The sequence below is a fragment of the Heliangelus exortis genome, chromosome Z, assembly GCF_036169615.1.
Source record: "Heliangelus exortis chromosome Z, bHelExo1.hap1, whole genome shotgun sequence".
NCBI classification, from domain to species: Eukaryota; Metazoa; Chordata; class Aves; order Apodiformes; family Trochilidae; genus Heliangelus; species Heliangelus exortis.
Window position 1 is genome coordinate 13,520,889 of NC_092454.1, and position 25,808 is coordinate 13,546,696.

At 33.8% G+C, this 25,808-nt stretch overlaps 1 protein-coding gene across 1 annotated transcript in view; it reads left to right on the forward strand.

Moving 5' to 3' along the window:
* WDR70 (WD repeat domain 70) overlaps positions 1–25,808 on the forward strand; it is a 123,333-nt gene that overhangs the window by 29,074 nt on the left and 68,451 nt on the right. The window contains exons 6-9 of the mRNA XM_071731798.1: positions 4,027–4,086; positions 7,714–7,847; positions 12,777–12,930; positions 14,479–14,555. Coding sequence (XP_071587899.1) covers positions 4,027–4,086; positions 7,714–7,847; positions 12,777–12,930; positions 14,479–14,555 — 425 coding nt within the window. The remainder of the gene's footprint in view (positions 1–4,026; positions 4,087–7,713; positions 7,848–12,776; positions 12,931–14,478; positions 14,556–25,808) is intronic.

The window sequence follows — 25,808 nt, forward strand, 5'->3', positions numbered from 1 at the left end:
AAAAAAAATTGCCTCATCAGTTAAATTGTAGTCTTTTGAGTGCCTTAAAAAATTGCCTTTTAAGGGCATAGTGTGTGAAAGATTACCTACTGCCTGCAAGTCTCTTTCACATAAGATAATAATTCCATGAGATATAAACCTCTTCAAGCAGAGTAGTAGAGGTACTTTTAGGCACAGGCATAAATGCATCATTCTGTCCTTCTTTGGTTGGGCCATGAAAATGTTAGTCGTTTGAAGAAGTATATTTCTACAGTATGAGAGGTTGAATTCTACTCAGTTAATTTATTTTTCACTAACTCTAAGCTTGCTATTCATCTCTATATGAGTTGAGCAGAATATGTCATAGTGGAATTGGTGTTTTGGTTTTCATAGTCTTTGTGAGCATAGTCTAATGGTCATTCTGAAATTACCTGAGTGGCAAGAGTAACAAATGCTAAAAGTTGGACATATTTTTAAACTGTAGATCTCTCTCATATTGCTTAGCTGTTTTGGGTTTGTTTTCTTTTTTACTTTTGAAAGGCCTAACTTTCTCCTCAGGACCAATGTTTACTTTATTGTTTAAAATACAAGCTCATTCTTTTTCCACCTCCTGTTCCCCTCCTTATTCTGCCAGCTCCCAAAGACTATTATTGTCCATAGTCACAATTGCGAGGATATTGAAGGATATCTTGTAGGAGATCAATTCTAGATTGTAAGTAATATTTCCTTTTTGTGTCTGTTCGCTGCTTTGACACGCATCATTGGTTTATTTGGCTTTCCCTTTTTGTCTCTGATTTTTCTCAAGAGATCTTTGAGACTCTGACTTAGTTTCAGCTTGTGATTTCTAGTGGAAATTTTTCTGAGTATTGTTTGAGGGTAAGGGAGCTCCCAAAAGGAATTTCCAAGAAAAAAAGAATTCAGAGTATTTACGCACAATGGTGCAGTGTTGTCAGGCACAGTATCTTAAGAGTTAGCTAAGGCTTGAAGTCCCTGAAAAAATGTAAGAGCAAACTGCAGATGTGGTTCCTGACTTCCAGTGTTCCTTTGCAGGAATTATTTAAAAGGTAAGACTTTCTGTTTTTGAGTAAGACTGTGAACTCCTAGAATACAGTATTTCACAGATTTATAAGCCAGGGAATTGAAAATTTTTCTATAAATTTTGTAAAAATCTTAGGAGATATGTCAACAAACAGTTTTACTTTGTTTCTGCTGAAAACAGAGAAAAAATCCACATACTGTCTTATCCTTCTGTGGCTTAAAAATAGTAATTAAAAAGAAAACAAAAAAAAATCCTGTAGATATATAATCTCAACTAGATTTAATTGCAACACAATTTTTCCAGAACAGTATCAGTGAAATACTAAAATAAATTTGTGTAAACTCAAGAGTCCTAATCCAAGCAGCAATTGAATAACTGGAAGTGGAAGTGCACTTTGGGCAAGCTGTGCTTTTTCTATTTTCCAGGCTTAACCATAATATTCCTACGTGTATGGAATCCCAATGTACAAATTAGCATAAAAGCTATTGTGTTTCTTGTTCTTTGTTCTTGTTTCTTCACTCTGGAATGTAACAACTGAAAAGTGGTGGTTACATCTGATTTTTATGTAGGCTTTTGTTGTAGCAGGTTACAGATATTTATAGCATTCTCAGTCATTTAGGAAGTTTATAGTTACTAAAATAGAATAAGCCAACTTGTTTTTTTAAATTTTGGCCGATTTGAGAATGTTACGGAAGATGCCTGGATGTTGTTATCTTATTTATTTTTTTTTCTGTTCGTGATAATCTAAACAGTTACTTTAACTGTCAGACATCCCTTGGACACTGCAGAGCATGGCAGCTCCAGCACTCACCAAATGTCTGACATTCATGCTCAGGCTGTTTGATTTATCGAGTGGCAGAATGTGTTCCTGTGTGTTGTTCTTTCTTAAAGATAAGTAGCCAGAACAGTGTTCACATGAGTGTAAAGCAAAAATATTTTCATGTGAGTGGTTCATTCTTCTCATTAAAAGAGGGATTTAATTGTCACCTGGAGAAGCTAGCGATTAAAATTAAGTTAATTTATTATGGCAAATCCAATTTATTAGTAATTCAAATTATTTGTTTGAATTATTAAAAGAGTTCTTAAAGTAGTTAAGATACCCTTTCAAAGTTAAATTCAGTGCTGAGGCAAAATAATAGGTATATACAGTATCTAACTTTGCGGTAGGTATGGCCCTTATAATATTCCAATACACAGAATGAAATACAAAATAAGCAACTAATAGTGATAAAGACCAGAATTACCAGAAAGCAGTTTCTGCTTCCAGCAATGGATGGTTTCTGTGAAAGCCTTTGATTCACAGGAATAATACATCTTTTGTTGTGGGTGATGGCAGTATGAAACTTGGAAACTGTTTGCTTCCTAACACTTCTGTTTTTGTGGGGTAAGCATATGTACTGTATGACAAGTACATACAGCAGCTGCTGAGCAGTTTTTTTGTGTCTCAAAACCAGCAAATAACTGTTCAGGGAATGATAATGCACAGAAAATTGGATTTGTATTATAATTATACCTTTATAGTGTGCTTTGAAGTGCCAGTTGAACAATAAACTTATATTCATAATCACAGGTTCACTTGGGAGTTTTGTGTTACACCTCCTTCTCAACTTGTAAACCACTGAATCTGTGGAACTGTCTCTAAATGCCACGTGGGTTATACTTTTCACAATGTCATGTGTAGCAATTCATAAACCTTTACTGCTACCTCTCCAGACTTGGAATGGACCACAGTCCCATAAATATATTTTGCTCAGGTGCATTTATGTTTTCCATAATACCCGAATCCCTCTTCGAACACCCATGACTGTTGAAGATGTACATACACTGTGAATATGAAAAGAGAGGGCAAGAGTCTTCTGCTGGCTTTTCTATATATGTACATGTGTGTGAAAAGGGAAAGAAATTATTCAGTTTGGGAATATTTATATTGAGAATCAGAGCTGATGTTGGTGGCAAGCATGGTAGGTTTGGCTAAACCAAAGATAAAAAAAGTTTCAGCTTTATCAGAAAAATAAAGCTGATAGAACTGCAGTATGAAACAAGTATAAAGGAAAGAAGCCTGATGCTGAAAATTTCTGTGGTAAGCATGAAAAAAAGGGAAGGAATTGATAGAGGTGGATAAGGAAAGAGATGCAATGTAGGGTATAAAGAATCAGACTTCAACAACAGAAAATTATAACAAAGATGTTGGGCATAAAAATAACATATCTGCTTTAGGAAACTTAAATGGTATCAGACAAATGAGCTTTTTGATAATAATGATTCAAATCACCTTTTTAGAATCCAGCAGTCACTTGAGTATTTTCAGTATATATTGTTCTGTGTAAATTAACTACTTTCATATTTGTATTTCAGATGTTAGTCTGATGTGTTAGCTAATTTAAACTGTTACTTTCTTCAATCTGTATGTTGCTGTTAAATGAAATTCCCTGAGGTATATTGACTATTGTGGCTGCTGTTGAAGTGCCTGTTGTGAAGACCTGTGAGAGCTGGGGACAATGGCACAGAAAGTGGAAGAGGAAAGCCAGTCCACGATCTTAATAAACCACATGGATAACTTTGCTTTTGTAATGAATTTCTAGATATTTCCATTAATTTTTGCTAACTTCATAGAATCATTTTATTTGGAAAGACATGGTGTAAAAGTGATTAATTGGCTTAATTACAATTCCAGATTGTCAGATATTGGTGATTAAGAACCAAAGAGAGTTTTAATGTTTTCTTTAGTGGAAAAGCAGGAAATCTTTTCTTGTTTTTGTTCTTTATCAAGGTAGTCTCATAGTTTTTTGACATGTGGGGCATATACTTAAAATAAAAATCTGGAATTCCTCTCTTTTTTTACAACTTTCTTTCTGCTTTTTCCTCAGATAGTGGCTGGTGTGAGGAAATCCTTTCTTGGCTTCATAAATATTGCAGTTCTGGGTTTTGTGTTTGGTTGTGTGTTTTTTATTGTAGCACTATAACACATAGCACTTTTCTCACAGATGGATTTTTTTTTTCCCCTCCAGAACCCTGTCAAGAAAATTCCAGATTCTCATGAAATTACACTCCAGCATGGGACAAAAACAGTAAGTGATAACACATTCTCAACACTCCATGCTTTTCTAGAACTGATCTTAACTATGAAATAAGTTAAGAACTACCTGAAGAAACCATTCTGTGATTTTCAGCTGAAGTTCAGGAAGTTAATACTTCACAGTGCACACAGTGCATGGGACTTCTTGACATACTGATTTCTATGTGTATTAGGATTTGCGTGCTAGAGTACTAATACAAACCAGGGTCCCAATTCAGATGCGATGGTAATTGCTTCTGTAGTATGTTTCTTGAGTACGTTTCCTAACAAACTTTATTATGTTAAATTTTTTGAAATACTGTACTCTATGTTAAACTAATAAATCACTTCATGGCTTCTAAAAGCACAAGTTCATGTTATTTCTATTGTAAAGGTTCTGTAAAATGGAAGTTCTGGAGAATTTCTGAGGTATTTTGACTGCATGAGAATGCAGAGGTGAATTATAATGTGGGTATATATTGCACAGTTGGATTAAACTGGATGCAGTGAATGAAGCATCGGAAAAAACAGCTTTTCTGTAGAAGGACAATCTTTGTTTTACTTGTTTGTTACAGAATAATGCAACTACTTATGTTCATACACATATATAAGAATGGGAACAATGTCATTATGTCAATATCTATTGTTTCACCCCAACATTTTAAAGTACATTGTTCTCATGATGTTCATACAGTGTACTGTAGTTCAGCTAAACTTATGTATCCCATCTGTACCTCTTCAATGTAATGAATGTGGGTTTGATGATGACTCCATTCCTGTGCAGCTGAAAAGTCTCAGGAAAGTTTTCCCAAGCTGGACAGTCTTTCCAGAGGCCTGATTAATTTCCTGGTTGCCTTCCTTGTGCAGTGTAATAGGAGTTACTGTTCCAAAATGAAACTTTGGGGATATATATTTCTTTTTTCTTCTGGTATTTTTGAAACATAGGTGGGTAGGAAAAAGAATACATAATCAGAGGTATGTTAAACAGTGTGCTTTCTAACATCTCATATCACAGCTGTTCCTTTTTATAGTAGTTTTTGTAGAACAGAACACTTGAGTCTTTTAACTAAATGCATCATTAATCTGGAGATGCCCACTTTTTGTCTGTGTTAGAAATCATGAATTAAATTAATGGGGTTCAAAATTTGTATCTAACTGGTAAAAGGTTTTTGTTTGGTTTTTTGGAAGGTTGTTTTTTGTTTTTTTGTTTGGTTGGTTTTTGGTTGTTGTTTAGTTGGTTTGGGATTTGTTTTGGAAAAAAGCAAGCGGTTGAATCTGTTTCATTTAAAAATAAAGTATGTCACAGTAACATAATCTCTAAGTGGAGTTCCTAGTTAATTCTTGGAGACAGTGCGAAGCAGTACATTTAAACATTTGATTCAGGGAAGTAAAAAAAAAAATGTTGAATTCATTAATAAATCTGTAAATTAGGTTTTCTTGGGGGCAACGGGTTAGGATATACGATGATCTTTTGTATTCTTTAGAATAATGAGATTTTAGACCTCTGAAATACACAATTTCTGGAAGTTACTGCTTTTTTCAACCTGTTGGCTGTATGATGGCACTGTACATTTAACGATTCCAGCCTGAGAAGATGACTAAAAATGACTAGAAATGAGTCTTTGATAAAATAAGGAATACCTAAGTGAACTTTTTTCTACGTGAAACTGAAAAAATAATCTCAAAAGAAGCCCATACTTTTTCACATAAGGAAACCTTAATGCTAGTAAAACAGGTTGTCCATCTTAAAGAATAAAATCCATTCTTAACTGGATTTTTATTTTTTGTGGATTACTTTTTCAACTGGGCATGAAAAACGGAGTATCTCCAGTGAAATTCCATTTTTGCATTTTGTGTGAAAACTATTCAGCTGATTACATAAGTTTTAAATGGTTCCATATCATAACACAATACATATACTGAGGAGTTTTACAGTAGCAGACTGATGTATCTCTGATACTGGTTTTTTTATTTTACTTCTGTTGTGTCTGCATCAAATCATAGTGACAGTTGATATTTTTCATGTATACATGTAAAAAAGACTATGAAGACAAGCATCCTTATATGCAAATTGTCATAATTTTATACATCAGTGTCCGAAATTTTTAATTTAGTTTAGGTATCTGAAAGTAACTGGGCTGATTTTCTTTTTCTGAAGAAGTTCAGCATTGTTAGTTTACAGCCTTTTCTCAGATGTTATCTTTCACTCAGAAATTAAGACTTAATTAAGACCTTTCCTTTCTTTATTGTGCTTATGGTTGTTTGGGGTTTTTTTCTTTCATTTTTTCTCCACAGTTTTCAGTAAGTCTAAATGCTCTTGATGGACTATCAGATAACTTTCTGGGGTTTTTACTTCAGAATTTTCTGGCTCCTATCTTCAAATCACTTTTAAGGCATTTTCTAGAATTTATTTATTACTCTTTTTTCTTGTGTTGAAGACTGTCTTCCTTGTTGTGCAAATGTTTCTGATTCTCATGATTATCCATTTTATTTATGGAATGACCTAGGTTTTTTCCCAGTGGTTAAAATTCAATCTCTGGTTAGAATCTAGGATTTACCCATTGTCTGTCTAACTTGAAATGCCCAATAGAGGGCAAAATTTTTTTCAGTATTTCTAATTGAAATTCTGAGTAATTATAAAAATTCTTTTTTATATCGTGTTTTTTTTCACATCACAATTCCACAGTATCTCATGTAGATGGTTTAATATTGGACAATTAATCTCCTTATTTATAAATTAATTTAGCACATTGTCTAGGCAGTCTATTAATCTTTGAAAACATAGTAATAGATAATATTCTCAGCTCTGAGAAAAAAAAAGATATAATTTTGAAGGTAAATGGAAGGATGTTTAATCAGTGAGGGCTTTCTGTTGCTCATACTTCTCCAAATTATTAGTTATTAGTTATTATTAGTTATTAGAACACTAACATTTTTCAAAGAAAGAATTAAATAGGATTTTCATTAAAAATCCCATTTTAATTATTCTTTTATTTGAGGATAACAAATGAGAGTAATGAGCATTAAGAATTCTTAAAGTTCTGAGTAGCATTAAGGAATTTCATATCTAAACCAAATGGGTTTTCGTAATGGTTTTTTTTAGTTTTTTTAGTTAAAATTGTGTGTTTTTCAACTTTTTAATCCTTTTTAAAATCACCTTTATACTTTTTGAGAAAATAAATTTAACCATGCAGCATATCTGCACATAACTGTCTTGAACAAAGTAGTGGAAAATCTGAGAGACATGAAATGCCATTTCAGTATCTTGCTAAAAATACCACTTTTGCTTTTGACAAAAACCTAGAGTATAGTTTTGTTCATAGAAATGAAGCATACCCAAGTTCTGCAATGAAAGAACTAAAAAGCAAACACTGAATTACTTTTCTCAGCTTTTTTCAGTGTTTTATTCAGATTATGTCATTTCCATTTCCATTCTGCCTACCTCTTACAAAGTACTCAGGCATTATACACAGTAATGGAAATTTAAAAATAAAACACAGCTGACATATTTTAGGAAGAAATTAGCACACAAAAAATTTTGCTTACTTTAGTAGTATTTTATACTTTGACACTTGAAGAACAGGAGGGAAAAAATAAGTGTGAATGATCTTGATTGTTTTTTGTATTTTCTTGTGTTCAGGTTTCTGCTCTGGGGTTGGATCCTTCAGGTGCCCGTTTGATAACTGGTGGATATGACTATGATGTTAAATTTTGGGATTTTGCTGGAATGGATGCCTCTCTCCAAGCTTTTCGGTCACTCCAGCCTTGTGAGTGGTAAGCATGAAGACTGCTTTTATCACTTAAGATTATGCCTATGGTAAGCTCCTAATAGAATTCACAAAAGCCTTTTAAGACAGTTTTGTTTTAAAAGGCTTTTGTATCCCATTGTACGTTTTGTTGTAAATTGAACATGAACCTAAGAACTCATCTGCTTACATCTTTTCATGCATTTTCCAATGCCTTGCATATTTTCCTGTTTTAGAAAGCTGCAGGTGAATTTGGAGATTGTATTTTTAATCGTGTATCAGCAAATAGTTTATGAACCTTTCAGAGAGACAGGTTGTCTATCATAGTTGTAATAAAAAATATTAGAATACACTTTCCATATGTCCTCTGCTTATATAAAATTATTGAAGAAGGTTAAACAGTTGTCCCTCTGCGAAGAGTCTCTGTAGTTGCTGCCAGTATTTCTGAGTGGAGAGGTATCTTATTTTCATTAAATCCTGGGCTTCTTGAAGCACTGGTCCTTTGCATTACTGTGATAATTGAATAGCTACATAGCATGCGTTAAAAAGGTGTGTTTGATGTCTTTTTTAAAAGAAAAAAGCTTTATATTTATTTAAATTCATCTTTATGTTTTTCTATATGTAAATTTAAAAAAATACAGAATGCATTTTTTAGAGATTGATTTCCATACTGTCAGTATTGTGTCACTGGTCATTCAGGAAGTGCATGAACTGAGTTCATTTACCTATCTCAGAGAGATGGAATGTGGAACTCCTTCAGAAGGAGTGTGTATCTCATGAACAGCAAACTTTTAGATAAGCACATTTATAAATTACTAGCACAATTGTCCCGGCAAGATACTTTCCAATGTCTAACTGATGTGGTGCACTTTATGCAATATTTCAGTATGCTTTAAAAAGGGATTGAAATCTATTATGCTCAGTTGAGTAGTCCTCAGAATATCTGTTTTTAATCTTAAAAAGCTACCCCTGAATTTTGGTCAGTTCAGAAGGTTAGAATGTATATTGCTATTTATAGATATGCCAAGAATCTAGATAATGAAATATAAGAAAAAGTTGGGGCTGTTATCCTGAAAAGGAACAAAATAGAAAATGATTCTACTGATGTTCTCAACTGTGAAAAATCAGGAAAATAAAAAGTGTGCTTTGATTCATTATGCAATTCTAATATCTTTCATGAAGTTATCTTGTTATAATAACCCAGTGGATGGCACGTTTCCTTTGAAAACTTAACTTGGTAAACATGCAGCTTTAAAATTAAAACCTAAATAAAAATTCTCCAAATGTGAATTCGCATTCAGATTGTCTGGTTTGATTTTAATTTACATGATTAATTAGCAGTATTTAAATGGTATTTTCCTCTTCTTCGTCATAACTTTGCATTCAGAAGGAGCTGACAGTCTGTACTCACACAGTAGGATATAATTTTAACTGATGCATTTTCAAACTGATCAGAAGAGTGCATTCTGGTTTAGTAGTACTTGCTAACAGTGATACAAAGCATGAATACAGTATAAAACCCACAAGTACAGTGTATGTTAATGTCCCATTTCAAGAAAAACAGATGGAAATACATTTTTAATCTCCTTTTGGCAAAAGCTGATATTAAAATATGAGCTTAAAGTGCTTATTGTCCCTGACACTGTTCATTTAATCTGTAATAAGTATCTCAAGGATTTTTAGGTACGTGTTTATGGTGAAATTACATTCTTGTGGTTTGAGTATGTTGATTATAGATGAAATACATAAAAATACAAATTTATAATATAAAAAATATAATAGACTGGTGGACAGTTTACAAATTTCACTTACATTGCAAGCCTCACTTAGTGATTTTAGGTCTTTTGTGAAGACAAAACACGAACTGATTATCTGTCTGGTAAAAGATCTAAATTCAAGAAATCTTAAGTTCTTTGGTGGTGACACTGAGGCTTGTTGGTGAGCTCTTTGTGGAGTATTTGATAACTTATGCCCGGGTGTGTTTGTACTCCTGCATTATTTTTTTCACTGTGGAATTTATTGTGAGGACTGTTAGCATTCACAGACCTTAATTTCAAAGAATTCTAGTCTGGAAGCCTTTGGGGTTTGCAGAAATCCAGTTCTGGGCAATAAATTTAATTTCATATTAAGAATAAAACAGCCATAGAACAATCCTGTATTGTCCAGGATTCATTTTGTTGCATAGTATCAGGTTACTCTGTTAATTTCTCCTTGGATTTGGGATGTAAGGAAAAAAAAACAAAAAGTGACAAAAAAATAGTACCTTCAAACCGCACGTCAGCGTTAAAAGTGAAGGCAAGTGTAAGGCAAAGCTTTGTCACATATATAGAAATGTGTGTTATGATTTTGCATGTATATATAGTTCTGCAGGTCCTGGCAGAAAGTACTATGCACATTTGGCAGCTTTAAACCAGACTGACTTGGTTTAGTGCTATTAAAGGGAACAGGTTTTTAAGTTTTCCAATACTCTTGATTTTAAATCAGTAAGAAGCAAAAATTACTTCTTTCGGAAGTGTCTCTGCATAGCCTCGGTCTTGGTCATACTCCAATGAAAATCTGAAAAGTGGTAACTTCTGGGGCTTTGCAAATACCCTGCTTTTAGAACCACTGTTTCGACATAATTTTAAAGTTGTATTGCACAGTCACAAAGGTTTGGTTTTTTTTCTTTAGGTAAAGGTTGTATAAATTGTTTCAGACTTTTTTTTTTTTTTTTGACTGATTTGAAGTTATGTTCCTGTTGTGCTACGGGCCATAAAAATCAGGGGCCTTTACTTGTTAGAAGAAACTTTAAATCTAAAATATTTTCCAAACTTATAACAGTGCCATGTTAACAGCATTAATGTCTGTAGTTTTTATTTCAGCACCTCAGTGTCTGAAAGAGTTTTCTCAGAAGACTCTCTGGGCCTTTGCGTATTATGGATTCTCTCAAAAATCAGATTTTACTTCTGCACAAGATGTTGTATCATATCTAGGGATCAAATCCTTTTCATGTACAATGTATGCCTAAAGCAAAGAGTCTTCTAGTGCAGTTTTTTAAATGTTTATTTTTTGGTTCTTACGTTTCACCAATGAACAGAACAAAATATGAATCTGTGCCCTGGAGATAGGCAGGGTATTTTCTCTTGACAATTTCAGCATCAAAATGTGAGAAATGTAAATAGATAAGTACTTCATTCTGATAAGGTACTCATGTGGAACTCAGGAGTATTTTGAGCCAAGAGTGAATCATGTGAAATGGCAAGAGCACTTGGAATGACAAGTGGGGAAAATTTTTTAATTTCTAAGATGTGCTTATAGATCTAAAGCTGAATCAGATGGATTATTTAGTCTAAGCTTACCAGATGTCTGCAGAGAATATTCTAGACTTCAGATACCGTTTCTCTTGTGGGTGTCTTTTTAATTTTTGCAGTGTTTCCTCTGAGCTTAATATGTCTGGCCTTCTTTCCCCTTTTCTGAGCAGGCATCCGTTTTTGCTCTTGAGGCTCAGGATGCTTTTTCAGACATCACCTGTGATCTGTTTTGGAAATTGCCAGATCTGAGTGTCTCCTTTTTATTGAAAATCAGAGTTTAAAATACTTCAGCCAATTTGGCTGCCAGTTTGTATTACATAATGGTGTTCTTGAAGCAATTTTTGGCTTTTGAGTCATAATCTAATCAGTTTTGCCAAACATTTTTTGAATGAGAAATTTAGTTTATATTACTGTGATCAATACAGAACTTCAAAAATATGTATTACAATATTTTATGTGTTTGTGTAGTAACTCACAATTTGGAGTCAGATTTAACACATAATAGCTATTGCTGAGACAGTCATGAAATCACTACCAAGTAAGATGTGAAGTGTTAAATTATTGAGTTACAAATTGCAGTCAGTTTTGCTCATCATCGGAGTGTTAATTTTACTGATATGAATTGTGTTATAGTTTCCTAGTACTTGAATGCACAGGGCTGTGTTTTTAACCAAGAGGAAGATACTTTTTTTGAGGACAATTTGGATGCCATGGGAATCCAAAGTAACATTCCAGTCCTTCAGTTTGGGTGAGTTTAGCTGCAGAGCAGAAGCATTGTATGATGTTATTGTGCACATTCTGTTAATGTGGAAGGGTATGAATTTTGGCAGGTCTGGAGCAAACAGACTGCTTTGCATTCCTTGCCATTGATGTAATGGAGTGTATAGTCAGGTAGGGGATCAAAGGATACTTTAAATATAGTGGACTTTATTCAAAAAAGTGGAATGCTCAGGGAAGATGCTGAAGCTGAAAATGGACTTTTACACATCAGCCATTTTCCCCCTGTCTGTTAGTAATTGTTTTTTTGGTATTATTCCATAATTTTAGTCCCAGACTTTCTCAGTCAACAGAAGACATCTCTCAAAGAAAACCTTTACAGCTAATAATCCATCATCTAAGACAGTAGACTAGGTAGATTGATATCTACTGACATGTTTCCAGGGTGAGTGTTGTACTTAACTTTATTTAGGGTTCTGATTTAACTACAGGCATGAACGTAGAAAAAAAGGTGCAAGAATGCTTACATATGACAAATTTTCTGTTGTACAATGTACAGTGGAGTTTTATGTAGGACTAAAACATTCTTGTCTTGTAATTTAGAAATTATTTAAATGCACATGTTGCTTTTGAGAAGATGCAAAAGAATTTTCAGCTCTGGAGAGCTGAGTTTGACACACACTTGGAGCTATAAGAGGATTCCTAAAATTAAACATGCTCGCCAGAAATAACAGTTTGGGTGCCAGGTTTGTAAATAATATTGTTTGATATGCTTTGTGGTTGAAGAAGGAAATGGGGCATTGATCCATTAATCTCAGATAATTTTTTTCTGGCTTTTTTCATAGAGGAATGTATATGGTTCTATTTCTGGAATATGCTTTTTCACCGTTAACACTTTTACTGTATCTTACAGGAACTGAAGTTAATTGAAACATTTTCTTTCTTTATAGTCACCAAATCAAATCTTTACAGTACAGCAGCACAGGAGATGTCATTCTTGTTGTCTCTGGTAACTCTCAGGCAAAAGTTCTTGACAGAGATGGCTTCCCAGTAATGGAGTGCATAAAAGGAGACCAGTACATTGTGGATATGACAAACACAAAGGTAAAGTGTTTGTTAATTATTTTTTGAATAAATTAATTGATTTCCAGAAGAATGACCATGTAGTGTGGTTTTGCTTCAGTAAGGATGACTACAAATACAAATTTTGGTACAGTGTATCAAAATTTGTCAGCTTCCCCTGTACCCTTGTCCAACCAACTCAAACAAAAATTGGTTAATCTGGTCTAGTCTCTTGGTAGCTTCTACCCTTCCATTCTTTTGCTGATACAATTTATCTCTTTGGAACCATGTGTCGGACGTTGGTTACTGTTACTTGCAAGCCATGTGTGTAAAACTAGTAAGGAGCTGTAAGTTTTTAATGGTAGTTAAAAATGCAACGGGAGAAGGGCTGATTCATAGTTTTCTAATATTTTAAAAGCAGTTGATTGGGTTTTGAGCACTTCGCTTTTGTAGTTCCACAAACTGTATGAGACAGGGATTCACTTCACATAGATGATTTAAATTTAGGTCAGCTTTTACAATATTGTAAGACTAAAATGTAATGATAAAATCTAGTGCTCAAACTGATGATGAAGTTGACTTATTTATTGCTTGTAAAGTATATTGCCAAAGAACTAGGCTAAGTATTGTTTTGCCTAAAACTGTTTTTGTCAGATGGCTATTTCTTTTGGATAGTGATATGTATATAAAACTATCAAATAGAAACATCTGCTTTAGTTCTTGTTTACTTAAAATAATTCAAGTTTTCTTTCACTTGTAAAGTTCTAGAATTCCAGTGCACTGTGGTCCAACAGGCAAAATGATAAAATATTTGTTTTATCATCCCATTAACTTTTCATTATTTCTCTCCATATTTGTGCTTAAACTGAAGAAATTCCAGTGTTGCAGGAGTAGTTTCCAAATTTCTCTTTGAATGCAGAGCACATGCCTGTACTTCAAAGAAGTAAAGCCAACTGGACAAACATTTTATCTATTAATAGACACCATAATGGCAGTCGCTTACTTTGGATTAAATCCTTACCTTCTGGTTTTTTTCTATACCAAAGAAACAGGGTTGACTAATCAATTTGTAGCTTATAGTCTTTTATGAAAAACTCATCTGATGTTAAATTCATCTTGACAATCGTATTTTATTTCTTCACTTATTTTCCAGCAAGGTCTTTGGCTAGTGCAGTTTGTCACTGAGTGTGTATGTTGTATCACCCTGGTAATTTTGTTATTTCTATTATTTTTGCATAGCTTGGAACAGTTTGCATTATGCCACATTGATGCCTACTACCTTATCCTTTCTCTGCATTACGGTTCTCCTAAGGAGAAAAGTGGAATTATTATTAATTTTCTTGAAAAACAAATATAAATAGAAGAATTTCAGGGTTTTTACAATTAAAAAATGAAAGCAAGCAGGGATAAAACAGATTAGGGTACATAAAATCTGTAAAATCACTGGTCAGCCCTTCCTGTAGGCAGAAGAGTCTTGTTCAGACCACGGCTTTTCTTGTGTTTCCACTTGAAAGATTTGGAGTAAAATTTATAAAACCTTGTAAGACATGTTACAGAACCTTGTAAAAACCTCTGTATTTATTTCTTCAGGGTCACACAGCAATGCTCAATTCAGGCTGTTGGCATCCAAAAATAAAGGAAGAATTTCTGACATGTTCTAATGATGGGTGAGTATTTGGGTATATTGTCAGGGTCTTTTGAGAAGCTTCTTTGGCTTTTGTGTTCCAGTAAAATGCCCTAACTTGTTTTAAATACCATCCCTTGAAACCTTGAGCAAATACTCAGGAAAATGTTAGGTGGGATCAGGAAGTAGGTTTCAGCTTTAGATAATTAATGTATTTTGCCTGTATTATTATAGTTTTGTAATTTAAAATGACTTTCAATGGTATCTCATGAGAGTTGTTGGTTAAATCTGTTCTTACAGAAATTCCTGGATACAATTTAACTTTAGCCAGTGTGTCTTCAGAGCAGAATGACTCCTAGATGTGGAGAGTTAGATGTAACCGAATATGATGGAAAACTAGAGTATTTCAGCTGGGAGTTGCAAGTTTTGTTAAATGTAATTGCATATTGATGGATGTTCTTTGAAAATTGCTGAAGAGACTGTTAGAAATTATTTTGTGTCCTCAGTCTTGATCTTTGGGGTTCAAGTCAAATTGCAAAATTGTCACTGTGAAAATTACATGAATTAATAAAGTTACTACAGCTGTCAATAGCAGAATCATGAATGATTTTTGAGCTGATGTTTCAGACACCCAGTCTGCTTTACTCCAGAGTCACAATGAGTGGCAAGAATTAACTTCTCTGTTAATGTGTCTGTAGTGTGGTCTGTGGTAAAAAGAAGACTCCAGTTATCAATTACTTCAAATGATGTTTTGGGGCTGGTTTTTTTTATGATAAAAGGGACCCACCTATTATTTAGCAAATAAGTACATGAAAAAAATGGGTTTAAGAGGAAATTTTATGATTTCTGAAAAGATTGTAAAGATTGCAGGAGATGAAAAAAACCTTAGAAACTTAAAAACTAAAGTGTGCTTTATGGAGTAGTTCAATTGTAAAAATCTATGCAAGTTAAGCCAACTGTATATTTTTTTCCAGCTTGTAGACAAGAAAGATTTTCCTCCATATGAGAACTATATATTAGATGGTAGACTACTACTTTAAAAATGTGTTTCTTTTTTTGTATGTAGTTAGACATCAGTACGTCTTCCTAGTTAGGGTGAATAATTTGTAGGTGGTGAAAACAAAAGTAAGCTAGTATAAGATATGAAGTCTGTCCAATCCCCTCTATCAGGCGCTTAACTAATATACCAGTTGCTGTGAGTTTAAATGGTCTGGTCAGTTAAGTAAAATCCAGAAAAACACTACTATAAATGGCTGCATAACTACATTTTCAGAGATACTACATGGTTGACATTACAGGAAAAGTATTTTAAGCCCATTTAATTTTGTTTCATGCTAGTGACAGATCTTTCCAGGACTTGGCCATGTCTTGTGTAAAGAAACAATTTGGACTGCCTAATTTGCAGCACAGTACTTAAATGTTAAAGACACTATTCTATCTGTGAAATTTAATAATAACAGAAAATATAAAGTCTCCAAAGTTTAATCAGTAATTGATTATAAGACTGGAACTGTGAACTAGAATAGAATAGTTCCAGTTGGCAGGGACCTACAATGATCATCTAGTCCAACTTCCTGACCACTTCAGGGCTGAGCAGAGGTTAAAGAATGTTATTAAGGGCATTGTCCAAATACTTCTTAAACACTAACAGGCTTGGGACATCCACTACCTCTCTCAGAAGGCTGTTCCGGTGTTTGACCACCATCTCAGTAATACTTCTTTTTGGATGCTGTCCAAATGTATTGTGGAACTTGTCTTGGGAGACTGTGGCTTCAGGCCTGAAAAGAAATGAAAAAAATTCATGTTTTGAAGAACTTGTAAGCAGACAGGAAATGCAGTAGGCATTATTTAATATTTCTTACATGACAGTTGTGGAAAGTGAAGAGAATTGAAGGGGATAAACTTTCAGTGGCCAGATTTGGTCAGCATTAGTATTATAACTGTGCCTAAAACTGAATACAGGACTAAATCAATCTATGATCAGATTCAGTCAGATGTTTCTTCTATTTTTATATGTTCTCAGTGGCAGAGTGCCAGTTGATAATAGAGATGGAATTTGGTGCTGTACTATGCAAATGTAGTGTGTGGGTTGTTCTCAACATACAATGCTTTTGCAATGTTTTTACATGTAGAGATAGTGTTCTAGCAAATAGATGCTGTTGGTAAGGTCTTTTTCCTTGAGGAAGTTGTTGAGTCAAAGCCCAGGATATGATTTTATGATAGAGATTTTGGGTAAAGATGTTTCATTTAGGTTGGCTTTCTGTTTTTTGGTGTTTTTTTTTGTTGTTGTTGTTGTTGTTGGTTTTTTTTTCAAATAATAATACATTCTTCCAGTCTTGAGTCAGTCTTTCTCTGGGGCAGGAGACCAGTCTGTATTCTGTTTTGGTATTTGTGACATCACACACAGGTGTGATTTGGCATTCGTAATCAGCAACATATCTGGTCATACTTTATCAAGAAGATCTGTAAGAGGGAAAATTAAAAGCTTTACAGCTTCACTTCAGAGGAAAAGTTGAAATCAAACACCTACTCATCTGTTACATTTTTTATCCTTACAGTCCACTGCTGCTTTTGTATACAATGAAATTCTGTAGGAAATCTACAGGAGGTTACTGTTAGCTTTGCTTTTAAAATTTATGCTAGACATAGATGTGGTATCGAGTTACTTGAATTACAGTGAGTGGTCTGAAATATTTAATAGTGAATGTGGTGCTTTCCGTATCTCTACATGCTGAGATTTAATCCTCACGTTGGAAAAATAAACTGCAAGGATATCTAACACTAAACACTAAAATGAAGCCCTTCAGAGGGTCAGTCTTGAGTGTATGGTAAAAAAACAGTGTTGCCTTTAATAAGCATGAAGACTGAGCATCTTTCAGTTTTGCTGGGTTTAGTCTCTTGGGTATCACATGAAACTAAAGCAAGGCAATATTAACGCTTAAATGGAGACTTTTACACTCACTAGATCAGTATTTCTGTGTTGAGAGCTTCTGTGTACTGTAAATCTGGTTGCCAGAACCAACACCTGTTTTTAAAAACAGTTGCAAGAAAAGTTGTGTGGGTTTTCAGTTTGTCATCTATCTAAAAGCCTGAAAACTGCTCGAGGTAGCAGTTGAAGCATGTATGTTATGCTTCTTGAAGCACACTGTGTGGCAGTGAAGAGGACATAGGGAAGTACCTGAGTGGTGTTAATGTACTGACCCTACTCTATATATTCTGAGCTTCTAGGTATCATCTGCACCACCTCTTGAGACCACAGTAATTTATATGCTGAATTTTGAACTATTTAAAAATAGTGGAGTATATTTTATTAGGATACTGTAGTATTTGCATTGTCTGCTTTTCCAGTTGGATACACTTTCAAAGCAAAGGAAAGAAGATTGCAGGTTTTTTCTGTTGTGGTGAAAGCAGTTTTCATGATCCATAAAGAAGTTAAAAAGGAAACTTTTCAAGTAGACTAGTAGCATCAAAGGAAAATAAATGATCTTAAATATGTTTTAAATAGATAGTTTGAAAATATTTTAAATACATACTTCTTTTTGATGTTAACTTTCTATAAATCAAAATCTTGGGGATAGTCTGTATAGGCACTTGACAGTTTCTTTTGATTCCAGGTGATTAATTCTGTACTAGTATCCTGAAGTAAAAAGTAATACAAAGGAAGACTCTTAGAACTGCTAATGTAAAAGATGTATTTTAAGTAATGATTTGTTTATTGTGATTTATTCATGGCATTCAAATTTGCTCTACAGTTAGAAAAAATAAATCCTATAAGCAGGTTTTGAATATAATGTATTCTAGTTTGTGGTTATTAGGCTATTTGTACATTTATTACTTGAGACTGCAGATATACGGGTTACCAGCAGGGAGTCTCAGTGTGTTTTGTATGAGTGTTCAAAGACACAATGTTGAACTCAGAAAAGACTACCTAAGAAAAAGACACAGTTCCTTCTGACTCCTGTATGAGAGAAACAGAAGCTGGTCAGCTTTCACACTGTAATGAGCCAGACTTTAGACCTGTCAGTCAAAGAATAAGTCTGAAAAGTTCTCTTGTTAACTTGTGTAAATTGATGTCCACTATACGATTACTAGTGAGTACATATAATTCGGTAGCTCACTTACTTCATTTTGTTTTACTTGAAAATATTCCAGATGATGGCTTGGTAAAACGTTAAATAGCACACTGTCTCTTTTTTAAAACTTTATTTTTAAATAAGAATTTAATTATTCTTGAATTAGAGATTAATAGTAATTCTGGTTTTAGTAGATTTTAGTAGATTAAGTAAATTCTGCTTTTACAGATTATTCAGACTTGGTTAGCTTTTAGTTGCAGAAGAAAGTAAGAAATTTGTCAGTTCTGTACGCAGTCTGGTGATTAACCTTTCATGTATAGATGAATAAAACTAATTAGCCTAGATATTTAGCTAAGGAGTTCTGCATGTGGATGTATTTTTTTATCTGGGTTAGGAGTTGTGCATATATTCTTAAAATTCTTATGTTGTGTTTAGCTTTTCAACATTGCAAGTCATTAGAATAATATTGTATCAAAAGACAAGACAAGCATAGAAACTCATTGGTTTTCTCCATGGAACTGCAGTAATTGTGTCTTTAAAGGTTTACCTTACAGATACAATAATTTAACTTTTTTGGCCATTGTTAATTTATACTAGCTTTTCACTGTTTTACAGTATACACAAAAAGCTCTTTTCCATATTGGTATTAACTTGATTTAATCCTTCTTGCACAGAGTGCCTTTTTATTTATGGCTATATGTTGCCAAGACCTTTAAAAACCCTACTGTGATTCCTGAAAGAATAGTCCCTTTTAATTGGCATTAACTGTGTGCCATTCTAGATAAGGCTGAGATACAGTGTATGAACAACATAATCTTTGTCTTTTTCACTGTAATGCCTTTACCACATTATTCAGGCTTATTTCAAACATATGATTAGTAAGGCAAGGATCTGTCAATTTATCAGCAGTATGTTGAGCATGCCTACAGAACTGCAGTGAAGGTCATAGTAACAGAAATGCCAGCATTAAATGCATTGCCTGAAAGTGAAAGAAAATTTGGAAAGTGATACTTCAAAAATTTTTCACCTCTCTGTAAATACACCTGAGTGGAGTGACTTAAAAAACATACCCTGTGTTTTAAGTCATAGCTAAACTTTTGTTTATATAATTCCCAAATATCAGTTGACTTCTATGTTAAAACAAAGGAGGAAGAGGAAACGGATAATACTGTTTTTGTTATTTGGATGTTTTCTTATCTCAACTGTGATAGGTAGTGCTGTATGAATAAGCAAGGAAGCTCAGGGATATTAAATATTCCAGCAACAGGTGTTCTATGTCCCTACTCTCATGTATTTTTTCCTTTTAAGAGTAGTATCTCAGCCAGACTTGAAATTTAACAGTCCTGAGTGATTTCTCATTGCAGCTAGGGCTGTGGTTGCTTAACAGCTGGTTTAGCATAGGAAGTTCCTCCCATAGGTTTTCCCTCTCTCACCTCCTGGTAAACTAGGTTAATATTAATTTTCTTTAAAAGGTATGTTTTAGAGATGGTAGTCAATACTCTCTGTGACCTCTGTAGTAAGTTAATTTAAGATAAATTGTGTTTCAGTGTAGATCTCTCTCCAATTAAATATATTGAGTTATTTCAGCAAAGTAGCATCATAATCTTCAGAAATAAAATTTTACATTGTCAAATGTCGATTTTAAATAGGAAGCAACTTTGGTTCATGGAATAGGGTATTAATTAGGTTTTTTACATATTTATTGCCTAGTAAATGTTCTCTGTGTCTTAATGAAAAAGAGATTTTTATCATTTGTGGTGTGAATTAGAATAAGTGATGGTCATAAAGAGTGTTCAAAAAGGAAAAACTCATTATTCTGTCTTTCCCAGTCTTGTCTCACTTTGACTGAGATGGGTTAGGTAATGCTTTTCAGCATCCCCACCAGCAGCTTTGAAGGGTAAGTAACTTCTAGTGAGATAGAATTAATAGGAAACTGGAAGTTTTACTGCTTCCATCAGTGAAGCTTGATACCAGATAGGAAAGAAGACAGAAATTTGCTGGTTTTAAAGCTGATAGGAAACTTCCCATGCTTTGGGGTCAAAGACAGGTTATTGAGCAAAGACTTCTATTGTGATGACTTTGTTCCATAGTATCTTTAATTCTGGCAATTTCCTTTCATGTCTTCTCCCATGAAGAATGGATTATGTCTTCTGTTATGCAAAGATGAAATCCTTTCCTGTCAAGTATTCACTAGTTATTTTAAACAACAGTTCAATTTAAAGGACTGTTTTCTCATGAGATATACATCTTTTTTGAATGACTAGAATTCTAGTAATAATGGGAAGTGCAATGGACTTAGCAACATAAAATGGTTTTGTTTGATAATGAGATAGGAAAGTAGTTTAGATAAAAATCTATTTTGGCACATTTGCTTACAAAGATAAAATATGTATTCTGTCTAAGAAAAAATAAAATTGCTATGATTAATGTTCAGATCTGATTCTGTGTTAAGTTTATGCAATAATAACTAATTATAATGAATATTCTATAGATCAAAATTCTGGGAGAATGTTTGTTTTGAGTTCTTTGACATTTGGAATCACAGGTAATTTCATTGTTTGCATAAAGAAATTGCTCCTCTTATGAGGGTCCTCATGTTATATGAATTGTATGTAATGTTTTAGTTAAAATCCCACCACAAATTTACTTTTTAGTACCTAAGAGATTTATGTTGAATGTGTTTTGTTTTCATGAAATTGAGCTGTCTGAGATAGCATTTCTCAGCTGGTAATCTTTTCAAAGCTGGCTGCTTTCTCTGGGTGATGGTTGGTTTGCAAATGCTTTCAGTTCAGAAAATTCCCATTAAGGTTTTTAAGTCCCATTTCACAAGTGGGATATAATATCTTGGAAATTTTATATGTTTTGTTGTGAAAGAAACTTATCATGTTTATTTAATCAAACATTTTATAATTTATAATATAGTGGCCATTAGTAAATTACAGTAATGCAGTTATTAAATTATGTAAGTATGTAATGTGTAAATAATAATATCATAGAATCATAGAATCACAGAATTGGCTGGGTTGGAAGGGACCTCAGAGATCATCAAGTCCAACCCTTGGACTACCACTGCAGTTACCAGACCATGGCACTGAGTGCCAAATATAATGATGTAATAGTAATACATATACAATATGTTACAATAGTAACATATAATGATGTTATTAGTAAATTACAGTAAGTACAGCAGTAAATTACAGACCAAATCTGTTGATTTTTTCCCCTGTTAATTCCAGCAAGTTTTGTTTGTGACATTTGAAGGATTAATCTTAGAAATACATTTGAGAAGTTTGTTATATGTCAACTGGACTGGCAAATAGGAAGAGATCTTAAAACTGGAAATCTGAAGTAATCAAAATGTGTTTCTAATTCAGTTTCATAAGATAGGAGGATTGTTCTCAGAACTTTTGTATTTTTTACAAATTATTTTGAATAAACATTTTATTTGATATGTAATGTATTATGTCATATATAAATATACACAAATATATTCTTTATAATACACTTCTAGTAAAACTTGAACACTAAGTATTAGTCACTGACAATGAAAGCAGATTAGCTAGTGAATGGGGTGAAGAAAACATATGAGGCAGAAAACATATACAGGGAGAATAGTTTCAAATTTAGACCTTTTTCCTGAAAGTTACGTACGATTAATAGTTTTTAAGCTCTTAGTAGGAATCTGTGGAAGACCATATACTCATCTTTTAAAATTCCATACACACAGAGGGAATTAACTTTTAATAATAGCATCAGTAAAGGATATGATGTTAGTGTTTTGTTTTAGCAGTTACCTTTGAGACTGCAGTTGAGTTCTGTGTCTAGTTCCAATGACAGCAACCTAAAAAGGATGTGGAAAGACAGTGAAAATGAAAAATGTCAGAGATGAGTCCTGAATAATAGAAACTCAAGGAGCTGAAGATGCTTCCATGATTCCATGAGATTATGATATCAAGCAATATAAAAATGGAGGTAAAATGTCTGACAATTGAAATATCTTTAAATTGTGAACGACAACTAGATCCAGTGAAAGGAAGTTTTCAAGGTTTGAAAAGGAAAGAAAAAAAATATTTTATTGATTGTATGACTGCAGAACTGATTATTAAGGATGGAATGCACAAATTCTTTACCATTTGTATCCTTCATGTACAGAACCAGTGGATGAAATTTCTCTTTAAGTCATCAAACCAGTATGCTCAAAAGGCACCAGAATAAGCCTGAGATTGGAACGGGCATTCGGATTTCCTGGCAATGAAAGCTCTTAGTAACTCACATGTATGACTTAGTTACTTAGAGATATGGGCTTGGGACTTGAGCTTTGAATGTCTTAAGTTATTCAGGTTTTTGAAGCTAGGAAGAAGTCCATAGTTCTTTCTGTAGCACGTAAATAACAACATTTTTTTTCTTAGTTGCATGTTTTCTCTTAAAAATCAATCTACCTTCCCATTGTTACCAACCAGTTCCTCGCTGACTTTTTACTTTATTCCGTCGCCCCGTACTGTCTTCAGCTCATTCCCCAGGAGACTGCTTTACAGTCCCCTTATGGCAATAGTACTAATTTTTAAAGCTAATTTTATAGTTCAAATATTTGCTAATAAAGCTGCAGATTAAATGCATTTTTCTTCAGAGGATTTAGTTTGGTTTTGGAAACTTTTCATGTTCTTCTTGAAATGTTTCCAGACCTGCATTTTATGAAATCTGTTTGCTTAAGACAGAAAACATCTGATCGATATTTTTCAGTAGAGTTCATTAATGGTAGTGGAAACTTCTGGTCATCTAATCTCTACAATTAGGATCTACCTTCGTTGGTGCCTCTCTGATTTAGAACCTACTGGCAAACATTTCAGTCTCCTCAGGTTGAACTTTTGGTGAGATAATATGCAGAACTTCTGTTGCCATCATAAACTTACTAGACCATATACAATTCTCCCCTTAAAATAAATTATTTACTTATACTCGTTTGTAGTTTTTTTTCTATTCTGCAATTCACAGTGAATTGAATGCATAGCAGAACAGCAGGTACTGAAGAGTTTCGTGGAAGAAAAAAAGAAAGATATCTTCCCTTATTTGTTGGTACAAACTTAAGGTTTAAAAATTAATTAAATTAATTAAAATCCTAACTTTAGACTGAGTTGGTTTGAGCAAAAATTTAACTTCAGAACTTTTTCTTTGAGGTTTTTTTAAAAAATACTTCTATTTTAAAATCCAGAATATAATATTTTGCATATAATTTGAATGCATATTCATCATTCATTCTTAATGTATACTCAGTACCACAATATGGAAAGGAATTCTGTGCCCTGTAACAGCGTGAGTTCTCATCTTTTGGGAAGGAAGCATTGTATTGTTACAGGGAGAGGTAGCGTTGTCATTGTGTGGGAATAAAGTTCTGTTGCTCTTTTGAAAATCTCCCTTGTTAGTTAAAATTATATTTCTTCAGAAAAATCACCTCTGGTCACTTGTTAATAATACAAGAGTGCCTTCATCAAGAAATTGTTGCCACCTCACATGTGTAGTAATTTGCACTGCACATGGTAATTTGCTTTTTGTCTTGATGTATAAAGGTCCAGATACATGAGGATGGCTTTTCCTTGACAAACTTATCTGTTTATAGATATATATATAAGCAGTGCAGAGCTGATTAAGAGAGCACAGCAGACAAGCAGGCCTGGATAGCAGGAGTTTGAGTAATGACTGTGCTGGCCCTTGCTGAAAGCTGTATGTTTACAGAAGGGTTAGTAAGGCTATTTTTGTCTTTATAAACTCTGTACGTTTGTATTAATATTTTTCTGGAGTTTTTTGTGATTAAATTGTTAGCTGCTGCAAGAAAAAAATGCAGTCAGCTGTAAGAACTTGTCTTAGAGTCCCTTTTCAGCTGACATTTTTACTGCATAATTTTTAAAGGGTTCACACAGACTCAGGTAGATTATCTTAGGAACTAAAAAATTAAAACAAAAGAAAGACTTACTGCGGTGCACAGAGAATGAGGGACCAAAGCATGGTAAATTGTGCCAGTTATTTTTCTTCATTTATTTAAGCAAGTCCTGCTTAATTCAGTGTGGCTTGTGATTTGTCCTTAAATGCCATGGCTTTGCTTTTAAAATCCAAATGCATTTATGCACACAGACAGGAACAAAACTCCACTTTCCATATAACATGGCGATTTGTCTGAAATAACTTTAAAATTATCCACAGCTTCCACACTTATCATGTATGAATTTAGAGGCTTATCCTGCTTGTCAATGTAAGACAGAGGAAGTCACACAGGAAAAGCTAGGGAATCCACCCACTGGTGAGAGATTGATCAAAAATTAAGAATTTGTAGTTCCTTCAAAATCCTTTGAAATACACATGCATGCACATATACCTGGTGTGTGTATAAATGCAATGACTTTAGTAAGCATGTGGAGTATGTTGCTCATGTGCAAACAGCAGACATTACCTGGACCAACTTCCAGCACACAGATGGACAAGTTACAGTACACTGGGTGAGCAATTGCTGGACTGCTTGGGCTCAAATAGTTATGGTAAATGGGGCTACATTGGGCTGGCAGCCAGTCACCAGTGGAGTTCCTTGGGCCTCTGTTTTAGGGACAATGCTCTTTAATGTTTTTATAAATGATCTGGACACAGAAATCAACTCTGTGTTAAGTAAGTTTGCTGATGATATTATAATAGGAGGAGCTATTGACTCTTTTCAGGACAGAGGGGCCTTACAGAGATATGTTGATACACTAGAGCTGGGTGATCACCAACCATATGAAATTTAACAAAAGCAAGTGCCAGATTCTTCATGTGGGATGAGGAAATCCTGGTTACACATGGAAACTGGGGTATGAGTGGCTGAAGAGCAATGGCAAGGGAAGAGACCTTAGCACCTTTGAAGTTGTCTGGAGTAACAGAATAGTTAAGATTGAAAAGGTTAAAGAGGATGTTTGGAGGTGATACAGTTCATTCCTGGCTTTAGCATGAGATCAGCTTAGATCAGATTGCTTAGCTGGCAGCTTAGGCTGTGCAGTGCATTTAAAGGTGAATTTCTGAACAGACTGAAAGTTCAGGGTTTCAGGCAAATAGAAAACTAGAGCAAAATCTAGAGATGTTTGATTTTTTTTGTCACACTATGACAAACATAGGCTATGAAACAAGTCTGTTTTCTGATATTTTTTTTTTACTTAAAACCTTTTTTACTTAGGTTTGCTTTTTGGGTTTTTTAGTGGTTTATG